The sequence below is a fragment of the Ranitomeya imitator genome, chromosome 1, assembly GCF_032444005.1.
Source record: "Ranitomeya imitator isolate aRanImi1 chromosome 1, aRanImi1.pri, whole genome shotgun sequence".
Taxonomy (NCBI): Eukaryota; Metazoa; Chordata; class Amphibia; order Anura; family Dendrobatidae; genus Ranitomeya; species Ranitomeya imitator.
This window is the reverse complement of record NC_091282.1, coordinates 890,287,984-890,313,978: the sequence shown is the minus strand read 5'-3', so window position 1 is coordinate 890,313,978 and position 25,995 is coordinate 890,287,984. Positions and strand designations below refer to the sequence as shown.

At 40.9% G+C, this 25,995-nt stretch overlaps 1 protein-coding gene and 1 non-coding gene across 2 annotated transcripts in view; both read left to right on the top strand.

Annotated features, from left to right (window-relative positions):
* Window positions 1-25,995, top strand: part of DNAH6 (dynein axonemal heavy chain 6) — a 621,891-nt gene that overhangs the window by 166,552 nt on the left and 429,344 nt on the right. The window contains exons 23-29 of the mRNA XM_069743176.1: window positions 241-436; window positions 2,085-2,249; window positions 17,508-17,621; window positions 18,754-18,879; window positions 20,912-21,067; window positions 21,972-22,133; window positions 23,218-23,355. Coding sequence (XP_069599277.1) covers window positions 241-436; window positions 2,085-2,249; window positions 17,508-17,621; window positions 18,754-18,879; window positions 20,912-21,067; window positions 21,972-22,133; window positions 23,218-23,355 — 1,057 coding nt within the window. The remainder of the gene's footprint in view (window positions 1-240; window positions 437-2,084; window positions 2,250-17,507; window positions 17,622-18,753; window positions 18,880-20,911; window positions 21,068-21,971; window positions 22,134-23,217; window positions 23,356-25,995) is intronic.
* On the top strand, window positions 3,791-3,862 carry TRNAA-CGC (transfer RNA alanine (anticodon CGC)). Its single transcript has one exon. It is a non-coding gene; the product is annotated as a tRNA-Ala (tRNA).

Here is a 25,995-nt window from a genome sequence, read left to right as displayed (position 1 = left end):
TTTAAATCGGATCGAGATGTACGGACTGGTCAGCGGCTCTCCCGACCCGAGGTTAACAACTTCATATATTTATGTGCAGCTGTCAAGCTTGTTTCAGGAGGCCAACTGGCCAGTCCATACATTGCAGTCTGATCTCGGTCCTAGTTATACAGTCGTGTGTCACTGCACACTAACACCCAGTCATCATTTCAATCGTTGCACCAGTTTTCTTTATAACATGTGTGTTATTATTTTGAACAGATTTTACTTTCTATCTAATGATGAATTGCTGGAAATACTTGCTCAGACACGCAATCCTCAAGCCGTGCAGCCTCATCTACGGAAATGCTTTGACTCGATTGCTAAACTTGAATTTGCCACTATAACCTCTGATGGAGATCAGGAGAAGGTTTTCACTAATGATATTCTTGCTATGCTGTCGCCTGAAGAAGAGCGGGTATTGTTAATGATTCTGTTACTGACAATTCATCTTATATTTTGTGCCATTGTCATAGAGAATAATTCATAAAACATATCTGGAGAGGAGACATATCACCCTCACATTGAACATATGGGATTAATTATAGTTGGGGAAAAGAGGAGCTAATTATAGCTAGGGAAGAGAGAGAGAGTTAACACTTCAACAGGCAGGGGCATCCTGCAGTGACCAGGTAATTAAAAAGGATATCTACGCTGACAGCTATGCACCAAAGCTGAGATTGGCTTATTCAAAGGCAGAGAAGTTCAGGAGCTTCCTCTGTTCAAAGAATTTTTCTGAGGCCTTTTGGAGCTATTAGTTAGTGATGAATATTGGGGTTTGCATCGATCCAATATTTATGGAAGATATGTTTGCGGCGAAGGGACGAATATAAAGCATTCACTCACATTATCGTAATACCGACAAAACCCCTCCAACTTAATATTGGTTCTACGGATGGTGCTTTCCATGCCACGTATCATCTCTATAGACAGGTAAAATTGTGATAAGAAATATAACAACAAAATCTACCGCCTGGAATCTCCAGAAGCGAAGGTATCCTGTAAGTTGGGGGTCTCATACATTTCTAAAAGACCTAGCACATTCCACAACCAGTTCCCACATTAGCTCACCAAGGGGAAGTATGTGGGCGTGACCTTGATTTAATAAAAGTGAGAGTTTGGGGTGTGTGTCTTTGTTCATTCTGGAAGACATAGTTTGCTGTGAGAGTGTTTCATTTTCGTAATTGGAGCGCTTTCTGCCATAAAGAGCCATTCCTGCAACATCAAGTTTAGTAATTTTTGTTTCATTATTCCTTGTTATCTCATGTATTGTTTGTTTCCATTTTGTAACATCTTTGTATATTTTTTATAAGCACTGCCTACCTTCCCGGATGAAATATATAAAATTTAATAGCTCCGTTCCTATTGCTCTGTAAACTGCACCACTGAAGCCATACATTACCTTTAACGGGTGTCCAATCTGGATGTATAAACAATTGGTGGTGGCAGCTAGTAGTTCTTCTTGTTTTAGGGTATGTGCACATGTTGCGGAAAGGTGTGCGGATTTTTCCGCACTGATTTTGGTAAATCCGCAGGAAATCCGCACTGCAGATTTACCACGGCATTACAGCGGATTTACCGCGTTTTTTTAGCGGATTTTGTGTGGATTCCACCTGCGGTTTTACACCTGCGGGTTCCTATTATGGAGCACGTGTAAACCGCTGCAGAATCTGCACAAAGAATTGACATGCTGCGAAATAAACAACGCTGCGTTTCTGCGTGTTTTTTTCCGCAGCCTGTGCACTGCGGATTTTGTTTTCCATAGGTTTACATGGTACTGTACAATGCATGGAAAACTGCTGCGAATCCACAGCAAAATCCGCAACGTTTGCGCATACCCTTATATTTATATTGCATGCGCTGGAATCGCGCATGTGAGTTCCCCAATAACTGGTGACAGTGGTGGGATCTGGGTGAGTCCTCCTGCTGTTATCTGTGTCAAACTGGTTACAGCAGTGGGCTCTGTGTGATCCACCCAGTGTCCACTTTGGTAGCCATCGTTATTTGTGCATATTTGTTTCTACTTAGTGCTGATAATTAAAATGCACCCTTGTGCTGTTCTGTAGGTGAGCCTGGGCAAAGGCCTGAAAGCGAGAGGAAATGTGGAGGACTGGCTGGGCAAAGTGGAAGAAGCAATGTATACTTCTCTGAGACGTCTCAGCAAGGCTGCAATAGCTGATTACCAAAGTAAAAGCAGAGTTGAATGGGTAGTTGCTGGACATCCTTCTCAGGTAAATAGCTTTAATAATATGTCTTATATTGCACAAAATCTAAGAGAAAAATACTCATACAGTCTTTTTCCTAAGTTTTCAAAGCTGAAACTGAATGAAGGCTTAGTTATTCAGCAGTTTTGATATCAGGAGGAGGATTCAGAAAGTTTCTGCTAAGTTTCTACTCAGTGGGTATGTGCATCTTTTAGCCAACGGCTTTTTCCTGAAGCTGTTCTACTGGCAGCTTTGCTGTCATGATGCTTCCTTTAACTGCTGAATGGTTTCCAAACCCTGAAGTTGGTAAAAGAAGTAACAAGATACTAAACTTGTGTACAGCATGGGAACATGGGAACTAAGGTATGTTCACACATTGCATTTTTTGCATTTTTCCACTTGTTTTTCTCGTGAAAGACATAGTACTTTATAGTCCCAGCAAAGTATATGAGATTCATGAAGTCTCATCCACATGTTACTTATTTTTCCCTTTAAGATTCAAGTCTTCAACAGATCATTCCTTTCATCATTTTTTCTGCGATGAATGGAAAAAAACGCATTAAAAAAAGAGTTAAACGCTCTGCAAAAACGTAGCGTTTTTATTCAACGTTTTTCCTGCCAAGAGACATGTTTTTATCAGAGGAAATGAAGGAAATCTCGCTCATGAGCACTTGGCAATTTCTTTATTCACATGAATATAGTATAGTGGAATAAAATACAAGCTTTTTATGATGGCATTGACACGTTTCTGGTGACTATGCCGCCTTAATCGTGATGCTTTCACATTGGTAAGCTGTTTGCTAAATACTGCTAAATTCCGACTAGCTCACTTGTTCACTAATTAATTAATACGTGTCTTTAAAATATACAGTACATGTAAAACAAATGACAAACTGTACCATATTCTTGTTAATAAAGAAATTGCCAAGGGCCATAAGGGTATGTTATCTGTGAGCAGGACATGTTTTCTCTTTATACACATTTTTAATGCAGAAATGTCTGCAGCAAATACTTAACGTGTGCACATCTTCCTCTGACATTTTAAGTTTCTAGTATGAACAGCTAAGGTCTGGACAAACTCTCTTACCTCTGGGTAGTCTTGACAAACATAAATCTGACAGGCTGATCTAGGTTCCTTAACTTTTAGTATTAGGGCTCATTCCCATTTGCGATGAAATCGGACAAATTCAATCCGATTCAAATCGGATTACATACAGGTCCTTCTCAAAAAATTAGCATATAGTGTTAAATTTCATTATTTACCATAATGTAATGATTACAATTAAACTTTCATATATTATAGATTCATTATCCACCAACTGAAATTTGTCAGGTCTTTTATTGTTTTAATACTGATGATTTTGGCATACAACTCCTGAAAACCCAAAAAACCTGTCTCAATAAATTAGCATATCAAGAAAAGGTTCTCTAAACGACCTATTACCCTAATCTTCTGAATCAACTAATTAACTCTAAACACATGCAAAAGATACCTGAGGCTTTTATAAACTCCCTGCCTGGTTCATTACTCAAAACCCCCATCATGGGTAAGACTACCCATGACTTTTGGGGATGTAGCTTAGTGGTAGAGCGCATGCTTCGCATGTATGAGGTCCTGGGTTCAATCCCCAGCATCTCCAAACTTTTTTTCGGCCTTACTAACTATGTTACTATCAATATTGTATCATACAATTATTAGGTTCTGTAGAAGGACGTAGATCTGGGTATTTATTATGATGGAATATAGGCTGAACTGGATGGACAAATGTCTTTTTTCGGCCTTACTAACTATGTTACTATGTTACTAGCGACCTGACAGATGTCAAGAAGGCCATCATTGACACCCTCAAGCAAGAGGGTAAGACCCAGAAAGAAATTTCTCAACAAATAGGCTGTTCCCAGAGTGCTGTATCAAGGCACCTCAATGGTAAGTCTGTTGGAAGGAAACAATGTGGCAGAAAACGCTGTACAACGAGAAGAGGAGACCGGACCCTGAGGAAGATTGTGGAGAAGGACCGATTCCAGACCTTGGGGAACCTGAGGAAGCAGTGGACTGAGTCTGGTGTGGAAACATCCAGAGCCACCGTGCACAGGCGTGTGCAGGAAATGGGCTACAGGTGCCGCATTCCCCAGGTAAAGCCACTTTTGAGCTACAGAGAAGCAGCACTGGACTGTTGCTAAGTGGTCCCAAGTACTTTTTTCTGATGAAAGCAAATTTTGCATGTCATTCGGAAATCAAGGTGCCAGAGTCTGGAGGAAGACTGGGGAGAAGGAAATGCCAAAATGCCTGAAGTCCAGTGTCAAGTACCCACAGTCAGTGATGGTGTGGGGTGCCATGTCAGCTGCTGGTGTTGGTCCACTGTGTTTCATCAAGGGCAGGGTCAATGCAGCTAGCTATCAGGAGATTTTGGAGCACTTCATGCTTCCATCGGCTGAAATGCTTTATGGAGATGAAGATTTCATTTTTCAGCACGACCTGGCACCTGCTCACAGTGCCAAAACCACTGGTAAATGGTTTACTGACCATGGTATTACTGTGCTCAATTGGCCTGCCAACTCTCCTGACCTGAACCCCATAGAGAATCTGTGGGATATTGTGAAGAGAAAGTTGAGAGACGCAAGACCCAACACTCTGGATGAGCTTAAGGCCGCTATTGAAGCATCCTGGGCCTCCATAACATGTCAGCAGTGTCACAGGCTGATTGCCTCCATGCCACGCCGCATTGAAGCAGTCATTTCTGCCAAAGGATTCCCGACCAAGTATTGAGTGCATAACTGAACATTATTATTTGTTGGTTTTTTTGTTTGTTATTAAAAAACACTTTTATTTGATTGGATGGGTGAAATATGCTAATTTATTGAGACAGGTTTTTTGGGTTATCAGGAGTTGTATGCCAAAATCATCAGTATTAAAACAATAAAAGACCTGACAAATTTCAGTTGGTGGATAATGAATCTATAATATATGAAAGTTTAATTGTAATCATTACATTATGGTAAATAATGAAATTTAACACTATATGCTAATTTTTTGAGAAGGACCTGTATAGACCAATGTTATTCTATCGTTGTGTGTTCATCTGTGATTTTTTTTACCATCACGATCGGACTGGAAACAAGTTGCAGCATGCTGGATTGTAATCGGAAATCGAATCACGTTCGGCAACAGAAGTCAATGGGTGCGGGAAAAAAATAACGCAACACTCAGACCATGTGAGTGCTGTACGATTTTTACACACCGATGTCCTTTGAAAAGCTGGCAATTCATCTGCTGCGTACAGTAAAATCACAACAAGACCCGACAGATTAGAATAGATAGATATAAAGATTTCAGTCACATATAAAATTAGTACAGTGCTTGTGCAGCTTACTGTACATGTATTTTATTACTAAATAAATTATTCTCTGAAAAATATAGCATGGGCTTCAGCATAATGTTCATAACCAAGAGAGGTAAAGCGGACTGCTGGGGGCAGATGTTGATAGCCTGGGAAGGGGGTAATACCCATGGAGCTTTCCAGGCTATTAATATTGGCTCACAGCTGTATACTTAGCCTTTACTGGTTATTAAAATGGGGGACTCCCAAAAAAGATGTAAGGTCCCCTTATATTTAATAACCAGCAAAGGTTATGCAGACAGCTGCGGGCTGATATTAGTAGCCTAGGAAGGGCCATGTATATTCGCCCCCTCGGAGACTAAAAATGTCAGCTCTCAGCCGCCCCAGAAATGGCGCATTCATAAGATGCGGCAAATCTGGCATTTAGTCTTGCTCTTCCCACTTTTCCTGGTGTGTGTCAAGTGGGGTGATAGTTGGGCTGATTGATGTCACATTTGTGTTGTCTGATGACATCAACCCCAAGGGTTATTGTGTTATATGGTAGTGTGACTCTGGCCCTAGAGTATGTGCACCTTGTACCGAGCGTCTCCTCCCTGCAGGCTCCGGATCCAAAATGGCCATGGGGCTACTTCCGGGTCTTGCAGGGAGGTGGCTTACAAGCGCCTGCTCATAGCAGGCACCTGTAAGCCTAAAGCAGTGCACGTCAGATCGCTGATCTGACACAGTGCTCTGCAAAGTGTCAGATCAGCAATCTGTCACTATATAGTGATGTCCCCCCCTGGGACAATGTGATAATGTAAAAAAAAAAATTTAGATGTGTAAAAAAATAAATAAAAATAATTCCTAAATAAAGAAAAAAAAATATTGTTCCCATAAATACATTTCTTTATCTACATAATAAAATACAATAAAAGCACACATAGTTAGTATCGCCGCGTTCGTAACGACCGACCTATAAAACTGTCTCACTAGTTAACCCCTTCAGTGAACACCATAAAAAAAGGCAAAAAACAATGCTTTATTATCATACCGCCGAACAAAAAGTGAAATAACACGCGATCAAAAAGACGGATATAAATAACCATGGTACCTCTGAAAACGACATCTTGTCCCGCAAAAAAAGAGCCACCATACAGCATCATCAGTGAAAATATAAAAAAGTTATAGTCCTCAGAATAAAGCAATGCAAAAATAATTATTTTTCTATAAAATAGTTTTTATCGTATAAAAGCGCCAAAACATAAATAATTATATAAATGAGGTATCGCTCTAATCGTACTGACCCGAAGAATAAAAATGCTTTATCAATTTTATCAAACATGGAATGGTATAAATGCCCCCCACAAAAGAAATTCATTAATAGCTGTTTTTTGGTCATTCTGCCTCACAAAAATCGGAATAAAAAGCGATCAAAAAAGTCACATGCCCGAAAATGTTACCAATAAAAACGTCAACTCGACCAACAAAAAACAAGACCTCACATGACTCTGTGGACCAAAATATGGAAAAATTATAGCTCTCAAAATGTGGAGACACCAAAAAACAATTTTTTGCAATAAAAAGCGTCTTTTAGTGTGTGACAGCTGCCAATCATAAAAATCCGCTAAAAAACCCACTATAAAAGTAACCCCTCTTCATCACCCCCTTAGTTAAGGAAAAATAATAAAATTTAAAAAATGTATTTATTTCCATTTTCCCATTAGGGTTAGAGCTATGGTTAGGGTTAGGGCTAGGGTTAGGGTTAGGGCTGGGATTAGGGCTAGGATTAGGGCTAGGGTTAGGGCTAGAGTTAGGGCTACAGTTAGGGTTGGGGCTAAAGTTAGGGTTAGGGCTGGGGCTAAAGTTAGGGTTATGGTTGGGGCTAAAGTTAGGGTTGGGGCTAAAGTTAGGGTTAGAGCTACAGTTAGGGTTGGGGCTAAAGTTAGGGTTAGGGCTACAGTTAGGGTTGGGATTAGGGTTAGGGGTGTGTCAGGGTTAGGGGTGTGGTTAGGGTTATGGTTGGGATTAGGGTTAGGGGTGTGTTGGAGTTAGGGGTGTGGTTAGGGTTGGGATTAGGGTTAGGGGTGTGTTGGGGTTAGGGTTATGGTTGGGGTTAGGGGTGTGGTTGGGATTAGGGTTAGGGGTGTGTTGGGTTAGGGTTTCAGTTACAATTGGGGGTTTCCAGTGTTTAGGCACATCAGGGCTCTCCAAACGTGACATGGCGTCCAATCTCAATTCCAGCCAATTCTGCGTTGAAAAAGTAAAACAATGATTCTTCTCTTCCGAGCCCTCCCGTGCGCCCAAACAGGGGTTTACCCCACATATGGGGTATTGGCGTACTGAGGACAAATTGCACAACAACTTTTGGGGTCCAATTTCTCCTGTCACCCTTGGAAAAATACAAAACTGGGGGCTAAAAAATAATTTTTGTGGAAAAAAATAATTTTTATTTTCACGGCTCTGCGTTATAAACTGTAGTGAAACACTTGGGGGTTCAAAGCTCTCACAACACATCTAGATAAGTTCCTTAGGGGGTCCACTTTCCAAAATGGTGTCACTTGTGGGAAGTTTCAATGTTTAGGCACATCAGTGGCTCTCCAAACGCAACATGGCGTACCATCTCAATTCCTGTAAATTTTGCATTGAAAGGTCAAACAGCGCTCCTTCCCTTCTGAGCTCTGCCATGCGCCCAAATAGTGGTTTACCCACACATATGGGGTATCAGCGTACTCAGGAAAAATTGCACAACAACTTTTGGGGTCCAATCTATTCTCTTATTCTTGGGAAAATAAAAAATTGGGGGCAAAAAGATCATTTTTGTGAAAAAATATGATTTTTTATTTTTATGGCTTTGCATTATAAACGTCTGTGAAGCACTTGGTTGGTCAAAGTACTCACCACACATCTAGATAAGTTCCTTAGGGGGTCTACTTTCCAAAATGGTGTCACTTGTGGGGGGTTTCAATGTTTAGGCACATCACGAGCTCTCCAAACGCGACATGGCGTCCCATCTCAATTCCAGTCAATTTTACATTGAAAAGTCAAATAGCGCTCCTTCCCTTCCGAGCTTTGCCATGCGCCCAAACAGTGGTTTACCCCACATATGGGGTATCGGCGTACTCAGGACAAATTGCTCAACAACTTTTGGGGTCCATTTTCTCCTGTTGCCCTTGGTAAAATAAAACAAATTGGAGCTGAAGTAATTTTTTTGTGAAAAAAAGTTAAATGTTAATTTTTTTTTAACATGCCAAAAATTCCTGTGAAACACCTGAAGGGTTAATAAACTTCTTGAATGTGGTTTTGAGCACCTTGAGGGGTTCAGTTTTTAGAATTGTGTCACATTTGGTTATTTAGTATCATATAGACCCCTCAAAATGACTTCAAATGTGATGTGTTCCTAAAAAAAATGGTGTTGTAAAAATGAGAAATTGCTGTTCAACTTTTAACCCTTATAACTCCCTAACAAAAAACAATTTGGGTTCCAAAATTGTGCTGATGTAAAGTAGACATGTGGGAAATGTTACATATTAAGCATTTTGTGTGACATATATCTGTGATTTAAGGGCATAAAAATTCAAAGTTGGAAAATTGCAAAAAATTTTCAAAATTTTCACCAAATTTCCATTTTTTTCGCAAATAAATACAGGTAATATCAAAGAAATTTTACCACTATTATGAAGCCAAATATCACCGGGATCTGTGGAAGCATTATAGAGTTATAACCTCATATAGGGACAGTGGTCAGAATTGTAAAAATTGGCCCGGTCATTATCGTGCAAACCACCCTTGGGGCTTAAGGGGTTAATCGGATACCTATGCCTGACAAAGCGTTGCAAAGCGCACCATAAAATGAACATAGTGCAGAATAGTGTCAAAACGACATTGCTGTGCACATGTTTTATCTTATGTCACTTTTTAACCACTTCAGGGTTTGGAAAACCTGGAGCGGTTAACATATGTGCTATGTTCATTCTTCCTAGGGAAAGCTGCCCACTGTCTATACTTCAGAGTATAGAAAAAAAGAACTGCTATAAGAACAACAGCAAAGCCGCCTGCTGTGTTGCTTCGGGAAAATGACCACCAGTGTTTCCCTGGGAAAACTTGGCGGCTGCCCCAGCATTTGAAAGACTCTATGTGCACAAAGCCTTTGAGGTAATTTTCCAATCTGAAAACTCCTGGAAAAATATGTGAACACATTATTCATTTTTTAACATAAAGTGTTCTACGGTTACTTACACAGACATGGAAAAATCATTAACCATATTTTCTTGGAAAACTGTTCACGGTAAGATCAGCCATGATAATAAAGTGCACGGATTCCATGTTAGCTCGTAGAGTAAGGATACAAGCAAACATAAAATGATCCAGTTCTTCCTTTAATATAATTTCTATTCATTTATTTTACTTGCTTATTACCGTAATTAACTAGATGGAGGCCTGATGCTATCGCATGGGGAGGGCGGTAATATCACAATGGGGGCTGGCTTTGCAGCATTGAGAATATCTCTCTTCCCCCATGTAGAAACAACAAAAGTCCGGAGCACCGCCACATATATATATATACCAAGAACTGGGGGTGCAATGTCAGTAGTATAACAACATGCTGGCCAAAAGAAGAAAGCCCTACTGCATTAATGTACACCATCCAAATAATAAGAAGATCATAAAGAATTATATAATAATAGCATGGTAATTTTATTGACACACCTTAAACATCTCAAACAATTAAAACATAATTAAAATCCAAAAAACAAAAATCATGTGACACTCAGGAAAAGATATATAATAACAGTATCTAGTATACCCCGTAACCTGAACTAAACCTAATGGCTCATGAGGTGGTGTAGATACGACCCTAGATGGAAAAAGACATGGGTAACCCCATGTAATAAAGAACCAAACCCCATGTATTGCGAGGGGGAAGCAACTTGCCCAAAACAATAGCCATAAGCCCAGGCAAAGTGCTAAGGTTTTGAGGTAAACAGAAAGGGTTAAATGCCCCAATAGGTACACACAAAAGAGAGATGAAACCTCTTAAATATAGAACCTGGTGTGAAGGTCAATGTCCCACACGTATCGCCCCGGCAAGCAGGGCTTCGTCAGGGAAGATGTGAAAAGACACGTCAAGCAATATTAAATAGAGAGTTAATAATACCTGATAATAAACCGGTGTGGACTCATGAGAACAAGCTGGAAATGGTAGCTTGACAGTGCAGCTGCAGTGGATTACTATATACAAGTGTGGAGGAAGGAGTGTGCCTGTGTAAAGTAGAGCAGAGGTCCCCAACTCCAGTCCTCAAGGCCCACCAACAGGTCATGTTTTCAGGATTTCCTTTGCATTGCACAGGTGATGCAATTATTACCTGGGCAAAACTAAGGAAATCCTGAAAACATGACATGTTGGTGGGCCTTGAGGACTGGAGTTGGGGACCTCTGAAGTAGAGTATAAATCTCAAAAGCGCGCATGCGCAGAAAGCCCCGTGCAGGCCAGAAGCGCGCCGCCGCAGAAGGGTTGCTGTGAGCTGGTATAAGGAGCAACAGGCGCCTTCATAGAATAAATAACAGGTACCGGCAGCGTGCATGCGCACAAGGCAATGTGCGAGCCGCGTACACGTACCCAGCTATAAAGGGTAAACAAACACACCGATGCCATGGCATGGAAGCTTGGTAGTACATGAACACAAAAATAAGCCGGCCTGTGATGCACCCAGTAACAAATAAGAGTAACCTCAAAACGCAAATCAACATACAGCAATCCAACCACACACCATTCGCCCCCCCTGGGGGGAAAGAACAGGCAACCATCCTAATACACATCCAACTATATACTGTATATCTAAGGTTGTGTAGAACACTATAAGAATGGTGACCACCCTATACATACAACTCATGCAACAAAGTTTTTACCTTTATTCACGGAGAAACATTTATAAGTACATATGTAAAACGCAGGGACTTAAATAAGTCCAAATACAGAGCAGTAATGAATAATAAATAACAATATAGAAAGCCATATAAAGTTGTCATGAAATATAGAACCACATGAACATCATAGTGAGGCTAAGACATGAGCCCATAAATAATTTCCAAGGAATACTAAAGCACTAATATATAGCCATATGGACCCTGTAATAAACCTCATGAGTCAAGAGCAGCAAGAAAACCCTACCCCTTGAGCCTATGCAGAAATCTAAACCTAACTACAGAAGGAAAATAAAGTAAAAGAAAAAACAACTAATACATTGACCAGGTGAATGACCCAGATGAATAACCCACAAAGAGGGGTGAAATAGGTAGCAGGACCGATGCCCTATCTACAATTGAAAACGAGAATCTGGTCCGAAAACCAGACAAAGCGCAAAAAGCAGAACACAGACAAAAACGTAGTTCATTAAAGGAATGATGATCTTGTTGGTGGAAGATCTAAATGGAACAAAACATCCACTGTAGAGTCTGGGGCCCAAATCCCAAGGCTAACAAAAGAATCCACGTGAGGCTCCTAGTAGTGTATATAAGCATTTATTGCAGTATATTATCTCAGGAATCCAGTAAACAATAATTCTTCATTCAAACCTGCGGGAGTAACAGAACCCAGATTAAAAATCCATCGTGATTCCAACCGCAGTAACGACTGCTTATAAGAACCCCCTCTATTTGAGAACTGGACCCTGTCAAGGGCCACCACCCTTGTGCTGGTAATGCGACCACCATGATGAACCAAATAGTGGGTCGCCACCGGGGTAAGGACCTTGCCTTTCAAAGAGTCAGTTGGCACAAGATTGATGCTAGAAAAATCCTACGCCTCAATTCCTGTGATGTCTGGCCAATTTTAAAAAGTTGGCAGGGACAAATCAAGGCGTAAATGACATACGCTATTTTACAATTAATGTTCGATCGCAGTTTATGTCTACTACCGACCCCCGGGTTAACAAAAAAAGTCCCTGGTCGGAAGCATATGCGTGCAAATATTACAATTGCCACATGCAAAAGACCCCTGAAGATTGATACCACAATGTAGCCTAGTGGTTTGCCTCATATAATGGCTCCTGATCAGGAGATCTCTAAAATTAGGGGCTATCCTAGCTGTTAATAGTGGCTGATCACCCACCACTGAGGAGGTATGAGGATCTATGGTTAAGATCCCCCAATGCTTCTGGAGGATAGCCCTAATCTGTGACCAATGGTTATTGTAATTGGTGATAAACCTAGGTTTACCATCCCGTACCTTACTATGGGGCTCCAACAGTGACTCCTGTGTGTGGGCCCTAGCCTGTTGAAAGGCTGTGGTAATACTCCTCTGGGGATAATTCCTCTGCTTAAAATGTTTCGTCAATCTAAGGGCCTCCGACTGAAAGTCCTCGTCCGAGGTACAATTTCTTCTGGTCCTCAAAAATTGTCCAATTGGAACCCCATTCTTAGTGTGTAATGGATGGAAACTCCTATAGTCCAATAAACTGTTGGTAGCAGTAGGTTTGCGAAATAATTTTGTCGAAAGGACACCATGCTTGGCAATCACCTACAAATCCAGAAACGTCATTGTAGAGGGAGAGGATGACTATGTTAAAAGAATGTTATGTGTGTTGTCATTCAAGATATCAGTAAATCAACAACACTCCTCTTTACTTTCTGTCCAGATGAAGAACACATCATCGATATAACTTACCCACGTACATGGTTCTTAAAAAATTCCAAGAGGTAGGCCATGGTGGCCTCCCACCACCCTAGAAATGGGCTAGCAATAGCCGGGGCGCATCTGACCTCCATGGCCACCCCCAAGGTCTGGATCCACAACGAAGGAGTCGTGCATCCTGTCCGAGTGTCCCAATTGGTCTAAGAAATACAGGGCAGCAGTAATCCCACCTTTGTGACTAATGTTGGAATACAGAGATTCAATATCACAGGTCATCAACAAAGTCTCAGATGGTAAGGATAACTCGCGGCAGATCCGAATAAAATGCGACGAGTCCTAAACAAACGAAGGCAAATTCCGAGCCAAAGGTTGTAAGAAATGGTCCACATATATACAGGCCTTCTCACATAGGCTACCTATGCTGGCCACAATAGGCCGGCCCGATGGCCTATGTAGATTTTTGTGGATCTTTGGTAGCATATAGAAAGTAGCCGTAATTGGGGATTCCACCCACAGAAAGTTGAACTCCTGATTGCTAATAATGCCCAAATCCCTAGCTTTTTCTAAGAGATGCCTAAGCTTTGCTGCAAAGACCCCTGTAGGGTCTGACGGAAGCTGTCTATAAAATATGGTGTTACCTAGCTGGCGGTGGGCCTCTTCTAAATAAAGGGCATGTGGCCATAAGACCACATTGCCACCCTTATCCGTCTCCTTAATCAAGAAGACGTTGTTGGCTCTGAGGCTACAAAGGGCCTGCTGCTCTCTTACATTAAGATTGTCTAAGACCGGAGAGCGTTGACATAAAGCAATGATATCTCTTTTGACTAGTTCAAAAAATACCATAATAACGGGTACAAGGGAGAAGGGAGGAGCTGCACTAGACTTGTTTCTGTGGGGAAAATGGTTCTTACCCACATCCGGCTCATTTTCCTGCAGTAGCTGTAATAGATCACGAAACACCTGTTGATCAGTTTGGTCCAAACCTTCCACCATACGTGGTCTATTATGTAAGACCTGTAAAACAAGACACCTACAAAATAAATATAAATCCTTGATAAGAGTTCATTTATCTAGGTTCTGTACCGGTGAAAAGGTTAGACGTCTCTGCAAAACTGAAAGCTCAATGGGAGATAATACATAATCAGATAGGCTAATAACCTATAACATGTCCATAGGTACCTGAACACTGGAGGAGGTAGCCTCGGACGGAGGAGAGACCATTATCGGTGGTAATTCTTGTGTGGTTTCTGCATGGGGGGTCGGCAGCCCCCGAATCTGGTGGTTCGGGATGGCAGAAGTGCGGCTTTTATGCCCCCTTCGGGTCTAACGTCGGGTTTGCTTTCTGCCGAGGATAAAAAATCGCTTCCTGTTGTGTACTCCGTCCTCTTAGAGGGCTCATGTTTGGTGTTCATTGTTCTCTGGGCCTGAGGGGCTTGTCTCTGGTTCCCTTGATGTTTCTCTCCCCCCCATACGCTCACCCACCTATTCACTCTCTCTTTCCCCATGTGCTTACTTCTCCTGTCTGTGCTCTCTTCTTTGACCTGTCTACCCCATGTGCTATCCCCCTTATCTGCTGTCTCTCTCCTTCCTGTGTTGTGTTCTCCCATCAAAGACAATACTGACATTACACAGGAGATTGCAGAGGATACATTTTGTGAGGTAAAATTTTGTTTAAAAACAGTCAGTGAAATATTTTACCTGACAAAAAAACCCTCTGCGATCCCCTGCTGTAATGTCAGTATTGTCTTTTGCTTCCTCCCCTGCCCAGGAGATGTGGTATGCTCCGTACATGGTCAGGCACAGACAATTTTTAAAATGAACTTTCGTTCATGGGAAAACCCCTTTAATGTGACCGGCATCCTCTGCCTGTAGACACATCGCGCATCTGCCGCTGGGATCAGCCAAATGATTCACTGCGCCTGCGTGGAATTCGCGCAGGCGCAGTAAATCAGACATCTTTGTGCAGACAGATAGCGGCTGTCACATTAAAACTGTGCATGCGCTCCTCCTGTACAAAGATGGCGGCGGTCAGTGAATCATTCGGCTGATCCCGGCGGCATCGTGTTCGAGACAGTCTTCCGCTGGTGGTACTGTGCAAGTGGCTGCGTATGGCATATACAGTGTGTGTGTTGCGTACGGCGTATAGTGTGTGTGTATGGTGCGTACGGCATACAGTTAGGGCCAGAAATATTTGGACAGTGACACAAGTTTTCTTATTTTAGCTGTTTACAAAAACATGTTCAGAAATACAATTATATATATAATATGGGCTGAAAGTGCACACTCCCAGCTGCAATATGATAGTTTCCACATCCAAATCGGAGAAAGGGTTTAGGAATCATAGCTCTGTAATGCATAGCGTCCTCTTTTTCAAGGGACCAAAAGTAATTGGACAATGAACTCTAAGGGCTGCAATTAACTCTGAAGGCGTCTCCCTCGTTAACCTGTAATCAATGAAGTAGTTAAAAGGTCAGGGGTGGATTCCAGGTGTGTGGTTTTGCATTTGGAAGCTGTTGCTGTGAGCAGACAACATGCGGTCAAAGGAACTCTCAATTGAGGTGAAGCAGAACATCCTGAGGCTGAAAAAAAAGAAAAAATCCATCAGAGAGATAGCAGACATGCTTGGAGTAGCAAAATCAACAGTTGGGTACATTCTGAGAAAAAAGGAATTGACTGGTGAAATTGGGAACTCAAAAAGGCCTGGGCGTCCACGGATGACAACAGTGGTGGATGATCGCCGCATACTTAATTTGGTGAAGAAGAACCCGTTCACAACATCAACTGAAGTCCAGAACACTCTCAGTGAAGTAGGTGTATCTGTCTCTAAGTCAACAGTAAAGAGAAGACTCCATGACAGTAAATACAAAGGGTTCACATCTAGATGCAAACCATTCATCAATACCAAAAATAGACAGGCCAGAGTTAAATTTGCAGAAAAACACCTCAAGAAGCCAGCTCAGTTCTGGAAAAGTATTCTATGGACAGATGAGACAAAGATCAACCTGTACCAGAATAATGGGAAGAAAAAAGTTTGGAGAAGAAAGGGAATGGCACATGATCCAAGGCACACCAAAATCCTCTGTAAAACATGGTGGAGGCAACGTGATGGCATGGGCATGCATGGCTTTCAATGGCACTAGGTCACTTGTGTTTATTGATGACATAAGAGCAGACAAGAGTAGCCGGATGAATTCTGAAGTGTACCGGGATATACTTTCAGCCCAGATTCAGCCAAATGCTGCAAAGTTGATTGGACGGCGCTTCATAGTACAGATGGACAATGACCCCAAGCATACAGCCAAAGCTACCCAGGAGTTCATGAGTGCCAAAAAGTGGAACATTCTGCAATGGCCAAGTCAATCTCCAGATCTAAACCCAATTGAGCATGCATTTCACTTGCTCAAATCCAGACTTAAGACGGAAAGACCCACAAACAAGCAAGACCTGAAGGCTGCGGCTGTAAAGGCCTGGCAAATCATTAAGAAGGAGGAAACCCAGCGTTTGGTGATGTCCATGGGTTCCAGACTTAAGGCAGTGATTGCCTCCAAAGGATTTGCAACAAAATATTGAAAATAAAAATATTTTGTTTGGGTTATGTTTATTTGTCCAATTACTTTTGACCTCCTAAAATGTGGAGTGTTTGTAAAGAAATGTGTACAATTCCTACATTTTCTATCAGATATTTTTGTTCAACCCTTCAAATTAAACGTTACATTCTGCACTTGAATTCTGTTGTAGAGGTTTCATTTCAAATCCAATGTGGTGGCATGCAGAGCCCAACTCGCGAAAATTGTGTCACTGTCCAAATATTTCTGGCCCTAACTGTATACAGTGTGTGTGTGGTTCGACGGTGTTCCGCTGGTGGTACTGCGCAAGAGGCTGGTACCACCAGCAGCTTCCATATTGAGACATCCATCACTTGGGTGTCCCAATATGGTGGTCGGTGAACTTCCGCCGCTTGGAATTCTTGGATCTGTACACATCTGAACAGAACAGGATGTGAAGACATTACAAGGTAAAAATATATTAAGATATTTATTTCAAAATTGTAAAAATCATGTTGCAACCCATAATACACAGATCTACGGTAATTCCCATAGAGAGTTTCAAGCCTTCTGAATGCATGCTTTGAGGAGGAGCTGATAGACCATTCGTGAAAACAATGGACACCATTGGTTGTCCATGCATTTTAAGGCATGTTCTATGAAGTTTGATTTTGTATGTACTCGCACTGTAGAGAAAATTACCATTAGCACTACAAGTTTCTTATAGTAAACTACTGAATCAAACAGGAGCTTATAATTTACCACAAGTGGATTTTTATTCCTTTTCTTCTAGGTGGTGTTGACGATTTCTCAGCTCATGTGGTGCAGAGATCTAACTCATTGTCTTGAAGGAGAAGCAGAAGAAAATAAGAATTCTGTGGCAGAGTTTGAAAAAGTTAATTTTGAGGTATATTAGTTCTACATGGTTCCTGAAAAAGAATGGCAAGCTATGAGATTCATGGGTATCTCATGGCATTACAGATAGTCCAAAACCTATTTATGCAAATTCTAAAAATGTTGTATCCTTGCCTGAGTGAAATTTTGAAAGTACCAAAATAATGGAAGTTTGAGTGTACATTATCCCTACAGTAAGCCAGACTCACTGACATCAACAGGATTGGCTGATATCCACCCATCTATGTGTCACAGTCTGAGTATGGACCCTGATTACTGATCAACCACCAGTCTTCTGACCCCAACTAGACAGCCAAAGATATGCCTAGCGAGCTGTCAAGCTGAGATCTACCGCTGGCAGTTGGCGAATTATCATTCATACTCAGAGCATGACATATGGATGTGTAAATGGGGGTCCCGGTGGAGAGGTAAGCTGCTGCCTTAGATATCTGGCAGATAGAGAATAGTCGAGCTTAGCATTCTTGTGTATGGAGGAGTCAGGAAACATAGTTCTTGGCCGAATTACATATGTATGTAGGAATAGAGGATCTAGGTAATAGGCACTCTTAAAAAGGTGACATTTCACCAAAATAATGATTCCTCGAAAACAATGAAATAAATAAAAATGTATTATAATCAAAACACGTTTCAGCTGCAACCAGCTTTCCTCAGGTATCTCGGGAGTAATTCATACAAAAAGCTTATATGCCCATCTCTGTAATGGGTGGGCGGAGCTGTTATTACAAAATTAACAAAATTAAATGCATGCAGTACAATAAGACAAAAATAACTTTTTATGTATGTTTCAGTGTCTGTTAATTTTATAATAAAAGCTCCGCCCCTCCATTATGGAGGGGGGGCTTGGAAGCTTTTTCCATCAATTGCTCCGCAGACACCTGAGGAAGGCTGTACACATTGTGATTTTAATACATTATTTATTTTCTCATTTTTTTGGGTGAACTTGCCCAACATAGGTCGGAGCCTATCTTTTAATAGTCACTTTGATTTTAAATTTACTTCGCTTAGAAAGTGCTACCTTCTTTCTCTTTTGCCAAGGGAAAATCCATTTATTACATACATATGTAGGGACATTTAATTTGAAAGTTTTACTGTTCTTGTAACATCTGCTTAACTCTTTCATTCAGAGACTGAATGCTTTAGCCGGGCTTGTACGAGGGCTGCTTCCTACACTGCATAGAAACATTATTACGGCTTTGATAACAATTGATGTTCATGCGAGGGACATTGTCAGTGACCTTGTAAAGGACCAGGTAATCTTTTTCTTTGCAATTTGCATCTAGTAAAATCAATGAAAGTCTAAACCACTAAAAACTTTGCGTTTTTACTGTAGTAAAAAAAATGACTTATCAATCCTAAAGGAGAGTGGAATGAATGAAGCGGTAATAAGTAAAAGGACTGAAGAAGGTATCCTGTACGCATACGTGATAGTCATGATATGCCACACATAGAGGTTTATTGGGCCCTAATGTACCCCTGTGTTTTTCTAACTTCCAACAGTGGCATGCTTCAACCCATCCGAAATGCTTCAAGGCCATTATATACTTAAAGGGAATCTGTCACCAGGTTTTTCTACCACTTCTGAGAGTAGCATAATGTAGGGTTAGAGGCCCTGATTCCAGGGATGTAGCCCTTACTGGGCTGCATTCTGCAATTTTCTGCTCTGCCAGTTCTCTGAATGTTGAGCTTTGTATAATCCCGCCCCACCACTGATTGACAGATGTAAACACTGTGCATAGGCAAAAAGCTGACAAGGTTATATAGAGCTCATGAAAATGGAGGACTGACTGCAGGGCAGCAGTTTTACTAGTCCTCTAATGATAATCTCCTGCTGTTAAAACAGTGATTTAATCAAACCTACAGAAAGCAGCTCAGTACGTCATACATCCCTGGAGTCAAGGTTTCTATCTCTACATTTTCTGCTCTCAGATTAAGTGGCAAAAGCCTGGTGACAGATTCCCTTTAACCTCTTAATGATCTAAACATACATGCATGTCAAAAGGCGTGTCTCTGCCTTGGTGCACACCGATCTGCAATGTTCACGGCTGATGATGGTTCATTTAATCAGCTATCATGTGCCTTTAACAACCGTGGGTGCAGCACAGCTATTGACCTGTTAAGTGCCGCTGACAATCTCTGACTGTGGCACTTAGCGCTTTCCGGCAGGGAGCTCCTCATTCCGTGGGCCCATCGGCACTCCCTTGTCGTGATCATAGGGTGCTGATGGGTTGCCATGGCAGTCAGAGGTCTGTTGAAGACCTTCATGCATGTCATGACAATCCTGTCAAAGCCTGCATTTAGGTGGCGTTCATAGGAGACCGTTTCCTCTGTACATCGCAGTTCTAATGCACTGCTATGAATAGCACAAGTGATCAGATTGTAACTTTAAAACCCCTAACAAATACAGTAAAAAGTTAAAAACAGTTTTAAAAAATATAAAAAATAAAAATACACAACAATAAACAATAAGAATATACACATATTTGGTGTCGTTGCGTTAGTAAACGTCTGATCTATTAAAATAGAAAATAAATTAATCCGAATGGTAAACCGCATTACGAAAAAAATCATATTGCCAGAATTATGTTTTTTTTTGGCCGCTGAAACATTCCAATAAAATACCATAAAAGGTTATCAAAACATTGTGTCTACCCCAAAATGCTTATGGTGCCAAAAATGAGCCATTAAACAGCCGCATATCCCGAAAAATGAGAACGTTATGGAACTTGGAAAATGGTGACAAAAGCAACATTTTTTTTTCAAACTTTCGCCAAAAAAAACACCTGTACATGTTTGGTATCTGCGTACTGACCTGGAGAATCAGATTGCAAGGTCAGTTTTACAATTGTGGAATGGAGCCTTTTTTGCAATAAGCACTTGGAATTTTTTTTTCCCACTTTCTAGTGCAACACATGATAAAATGAATGGTTTTATTCAAAAGTACAACTCGTCCCACAATAAAAACAAGCCCTCATATGGCAATGGGGATGGAAAAATAAAAAAAAGTATGACTCTGGGAAGTAGGGGAGGAAAAAGAAACAAAGAAATGGAAAATCGCCCTGGGGTAAAGGGGTTAATACAATGCCATATAGAGGCAACAATCGTTCCTCTGGATACATAGTACAAAGCCACAGGGCTTCCACTGAGGCAATTCTCAAGCTGTCGAACAGAAAAGCAGTTTTCATTTCTTATAGGTTTGCTAAAAAATAAAAGCTGCAATTTTATCTCTAACCCTATTTTTAATCCAATGTTTAATTAAAATAATTATATTTTTTTCCGTTCAAGGTTAACAGCATTGACAGTTTTGAGTGGCAGAGACAACTGCGCTATTACTGGGACCTAGATTTTGACAACTGCGTGGCTCGGATGGCTTTGTCTCAGTATACATATGCTTATGAGTATCTTGGTGCTTGTCCTCGACTGGTCATCACTCCTCTAACTGTAAGAATGTTTACTACTTTGTGTAGGGTTGTCATTTACCGAGGTGTAGAACATATTAGGGGACATTTACTAGGACATGTTAGTCAGCTTAGGGTTGGTGCCCTCGATCGTATTTTCGGTATGGGTGCTATCTGTTAAAACAATGGATCTCATTCGGATCAATGTTATTCAGTGGGGCAGTGCAGATGGGCTATTTTTTTCACTGACCAAATCTGAATGTTAAAAAAATTGCAGCATGCATGATTTTCCTCTGAAAATTGGAAGAAACTCACTCATTCAGGTCTATGGGTGTGAGAAAAATCGGATGCCGTACAGAGACATACCATATCAACCACTTTTTTACAAGCACAATGAAATTCTGTTAGATAGGAAACTGTAAATACTTTTGTAAATTATTATTAATATTATAAATAGCTGCTGCTGTAAAAAAATGGATTGTATATGGACTGCACATGGATAAGAGGTGAGAAAAAAATCATAACACTTTTCCGGATGAAAATCAGACCGATTCATTTATACTGCCGTGTGACCCTAGCCTTATACTGATTTGCACTGGCGTAAAATGCACCAAATACATGAAAAGGCACACAGCTCCTAATAAACTTGGTGAACCGTTAGCTGTCCATATGCCAGAAATTGGTATAATCGGGCCTGATTATTATTGGGCACTCATTGGAATAGAAGGACCAAAAATCTCACACTCACATTGTGTTCTAACCATTAGTGGCACCAGATGCACGTTCTCGTGCTGACCACACAGTACAATATATTGAATGCATAAATGACATAAACAAAATGAAGATTACGAAGAATATCAATCATAAATGTAACTCTGCAGACTCCAGTTTCTCCATTATAGAGAGATCAAAATAAAAGAATAAAGTTATTTCTTTATTTTTCCAAGGATCGATGTTATCTTTGTCTCATGGGTGCTCTACAGCTGGATCTTGGAGGAGCACCTGCGGGGCCTGCAGGTACTGGGAAAACTGAGACCACAAAAGACCTCGCCAAAGCACTGGCGATACAGTGTGTCGTGTTCAACTGTTCTGATGGTCTGGACTACAAGGTAGGATATGCGATTCAGTTAGCAAGTATTTCATGAATTATGACAAAGACTTAAAAAAAATGCATGAAAATCATTGTGTTTTTTTTTTACAATCCCACCCCCTCTTCCCCAGAAGAAGCTTTAAACTAGGGTTACACCTATAGTTTTTGAAGTAAGACTTAAGGTCTCCGTATCAAGGCCATGAATAAAATTTATGGGGCCCAAAAGCAAAAGTTTTATTTGTAATTTTCCAGTCAGTGCAGTGTGGGTATCCATGCTTTGCTCTGCAGGTGCTATGTAGTGAGGTCTATGTGCATGCAGTCTCAGACTCATTGGCACAGGCTGAATAGCAGATAACGGAGCCTTTTGGCTCCCTGATCCATCATTCTATGCAATGGATACTGCTAAAATTGTGATGAGTCAGGGAGAGGGCCAGGTGCCCCCTTAGCGGCCACACGTTCTGCTGCTACGCCCTTGCCCCATACACATTAGATCAAAGTTAGCCTTACCAGATCATTTTGGCGGGACCAGCTGATCATCTGATATGTTTGGGTCCTCAAGAGCCTCTCCCAAAAGATACTGTTAGGGGAGAGAAGGAGCGATCATTTGGAAATTCAGGGCCTGATCCTTTCATTTTCAGGGAAGCTAAGTCTCTGACAAAAATGTCTGGCAGTGGCATTCCCTTTTCTCCCTGTTGAAAACACATGAAAACTCCACGGAGTCGAGCTCTTAGGTGTAGCTTTATTGTACGGTAAACATTTATAATGAGGTTACCACATGTGGCCAAAACCACACCTGCAGACAGTGGCCAATTTTCAAAGTAATGCCGTCCCTCACACATAGAATTATGTGGCCATTAGCCACCGCATGTGAGCATGGTTTCAGCAGCATGTGGCAATTGTAGTTTTTAAAACCAGGTATTTATTTTTTTTGCATAGTGATAGCTTTCTGAGTTAAGATAATGCAGTGTTTTTATACGTAGAACTACCAAAAACCAGTATCATATCCCGATATCACAGCACATAATGCGGAATGACAAGCTCTGCTTCACCCGATCATTTGAGAGATATTTGCTTTATACACTTCCTGCTCTTTTTTTTTGCAGATGATGGGTCGATTCTTCAGTGGTTTGGCCCAGTCTGGAGCCTGGTGTTGTTTTGATGAATTTAATCGAATTGATATTGAAGTGCTGTCTGTAATTGCCCAGCAGCTCATCACAATAAGGAATGCAAAAGCTGCAAAGGTAATTCTTATTTCCTCTGCCAAGTGCAAATTAATTACACACAAATGTTCCCAATGCACAATGAGGCTCTGATTTGTAATGTAATGTGTAGCCCCTAGATGTCTACATAATACCTATTATTCAGATTGGAGGTCACCTACTGTACAACAGTGGCCACCTAAAGTGTTGCTTTCACATAGTCTTGTTCTCTCGGTAACTTTAGTTGTACAACATAGAAATTGGATCTGATAATTGATATAGGAAAGATATACAGTATATTTTGGTACCGTGTTAGCCAGTAGATAGAAAAATATTTAGAATTGAGAGTCCTCAGTGGTTGATACCTGTTAATGGCTAACTGAAAAGATGGTAACAAATTGCAAGCTTTCGAGACTACACAGGTCTCTTCATCAGGCAAAGTGTGTGCCTGATGAAGAGATCTGAGTAGTCTCGATAGCTTGCAATTTGTTACCAGCTTTTCAGTTAGCCATTAAAAAGTATCAACCACAGAGGACTCTCATCTGATAATTGTCAGTTTTGATCGCTCTGTGGCATGCAACATAAAGAAACTACTTACACAACAAGCTTGCTGGGATTGTGGTCACAAGTCCAAATTCACACTCAAGTTTGCTATCACGGACCTTAGCTTTGGATCAGCATGTAGCAGTGTTTAATGATAAATTATATCGTGGACTAGCAAACATATGACTAGCAAAAAGTGCTAAGACCACAAAGAACAAAAAGTGCTATCACTGATTATACAATTCAACCCTCGAGTTTGCAGTAAAGCAATTTAGAAGAGCTTAAAACTGGCCTTTTAGGGTATGTGCACACGATGCGGATTTGCTGCTGATCCACTGCGGATTTTACCGCGCACAGACGCTGCAGATCTGCACTGTGATGTACAGTACAATGTTAGTGAATGGGAAAAAAAAAAGATGTGCAGACGGTGCGAAAAAATCAGTGCGGAATTGCTGTGGGTTTCAAAGAAGTGCATGTCACTTCTTTTGTGCGGATCTGCAGCGTTTCTGCATGCTAAAAATCCGCAGTAGCAAAATCCTCAGAAAATCCGCAGCAATTCCGCATAAAAACCACACAAAATCTGCATAAAAATCGCAGCAAATCTGCAGCTGCAGATTGTGCCAGGAGCTGCGGATTTTGTGCAGAAAATTCTGCACTTCTTTTCTTAAGTGTGCACATAGCCTTATTCTCCAGAGCAGGGGTGGGTATTTAATTTGACCAAGGGGCCACATGAGACACCCTGAGTGCTGTGGAGGGCCGAACTAACAGGCCAAATTTAATTCTGTTTATTATTGTTATTTTATATTGTTATCACTTAATATTAAATGGAAATATTACTGTTAACCCCTTCATGACCCAGCCTATTTTGACCTTAAAGACCTTGCCGTTTTTTGCAATTCTGACCAGTGTCCCTTTATGAGGTAATAACTCAGGAACGCTTCAATGGATCCTAGCGGTTCTGAGATTGTTTTTTCATGACATATTGGGCTTCATGTTAGTGGTAAATTTAGGTCAATAAATTCTGTGTTTATTTGTGATAAAAACGAAAATTTGGCGAAAATTTTGAAAATTTCGCAATTTTCACATTTTGAATTTTTATTCTGTTAAACCAGAGAGGTATGTGACACAAAATAGTTAATAAATAACATTTCCCACACGTCTACTTTACATCAGCACAATTTTGGAAACAAAATTTTTTTTTGCTAGGAAGTTATAAGGGTTAAAATTTGACCAGCGATTTCTCATTTTTACAACGAAATTTACAAAACCATTTTTTTTAGGGACCACCTCACATTTGAAGTCAGTTTGAGGGGTCTATATGGCTGAAAATACCCAAAAGTGACACCATTCTAAAAACTGCACTCCTCAAGGTACTCAAAACCACATTCAAGAAGTGTATTAACCCTTCAGGTGCTTCACAGCAGCAGAAGCAACATGGAAGGAAAAAAATGAACATTTAACTTTTTAGTCACAAAAATGATTTTTCAGCAACAATTTTTGTATTTTCCCAATGGTAAAAGGAGAAACTGAACAACGACAGTTGTTGTCCAATTTGTCCTGAGTACGCTGATACCTCATATGTGGGGGTAAACCACTGTTTGGGCGCACGGCAGGGCTTGGAAGGGAAGGAGCGCCATTTGACTTTTTGAATGAAAAATTGGCTGCACTCTTTAGCGGACACCATGTCAAGTTTGGAGAGCCCCCGTGTGCCTAAAAATTGGAGCTCCCCCACAAGTGACCCCATTTTGGAAACTAGACGCCCCAAGGAACTTATCTAGATGCATAGTGAGCCCTTTAAACCCCCAGGTGCTTCACAAATTGATCCGTAAAAATGAAAAAGTACTATTTTTTCACACAAAAAATTATTTTAGCCTCAATTTTTTCATTTTTACATGGACAACAGGATAAAATGGATCCTAAAATTTGTTTGGCAATTCCTCCTGAGCACACCGATACCTCACATGTGGGGGTAAACCACTGTTTGGGCACATGGTAAGGCTCGGAAGGGAAGGAGCGCCATTTGACTTTTTGAATGAAAAATTATCTCCATCGTTAGCGGACACCATGTCGCGTTTGGAGAGACCCTGTGTGCTTAAACATTGGAGCTCCCCCACAAGTGACCCCATTTTGGAAACTGGA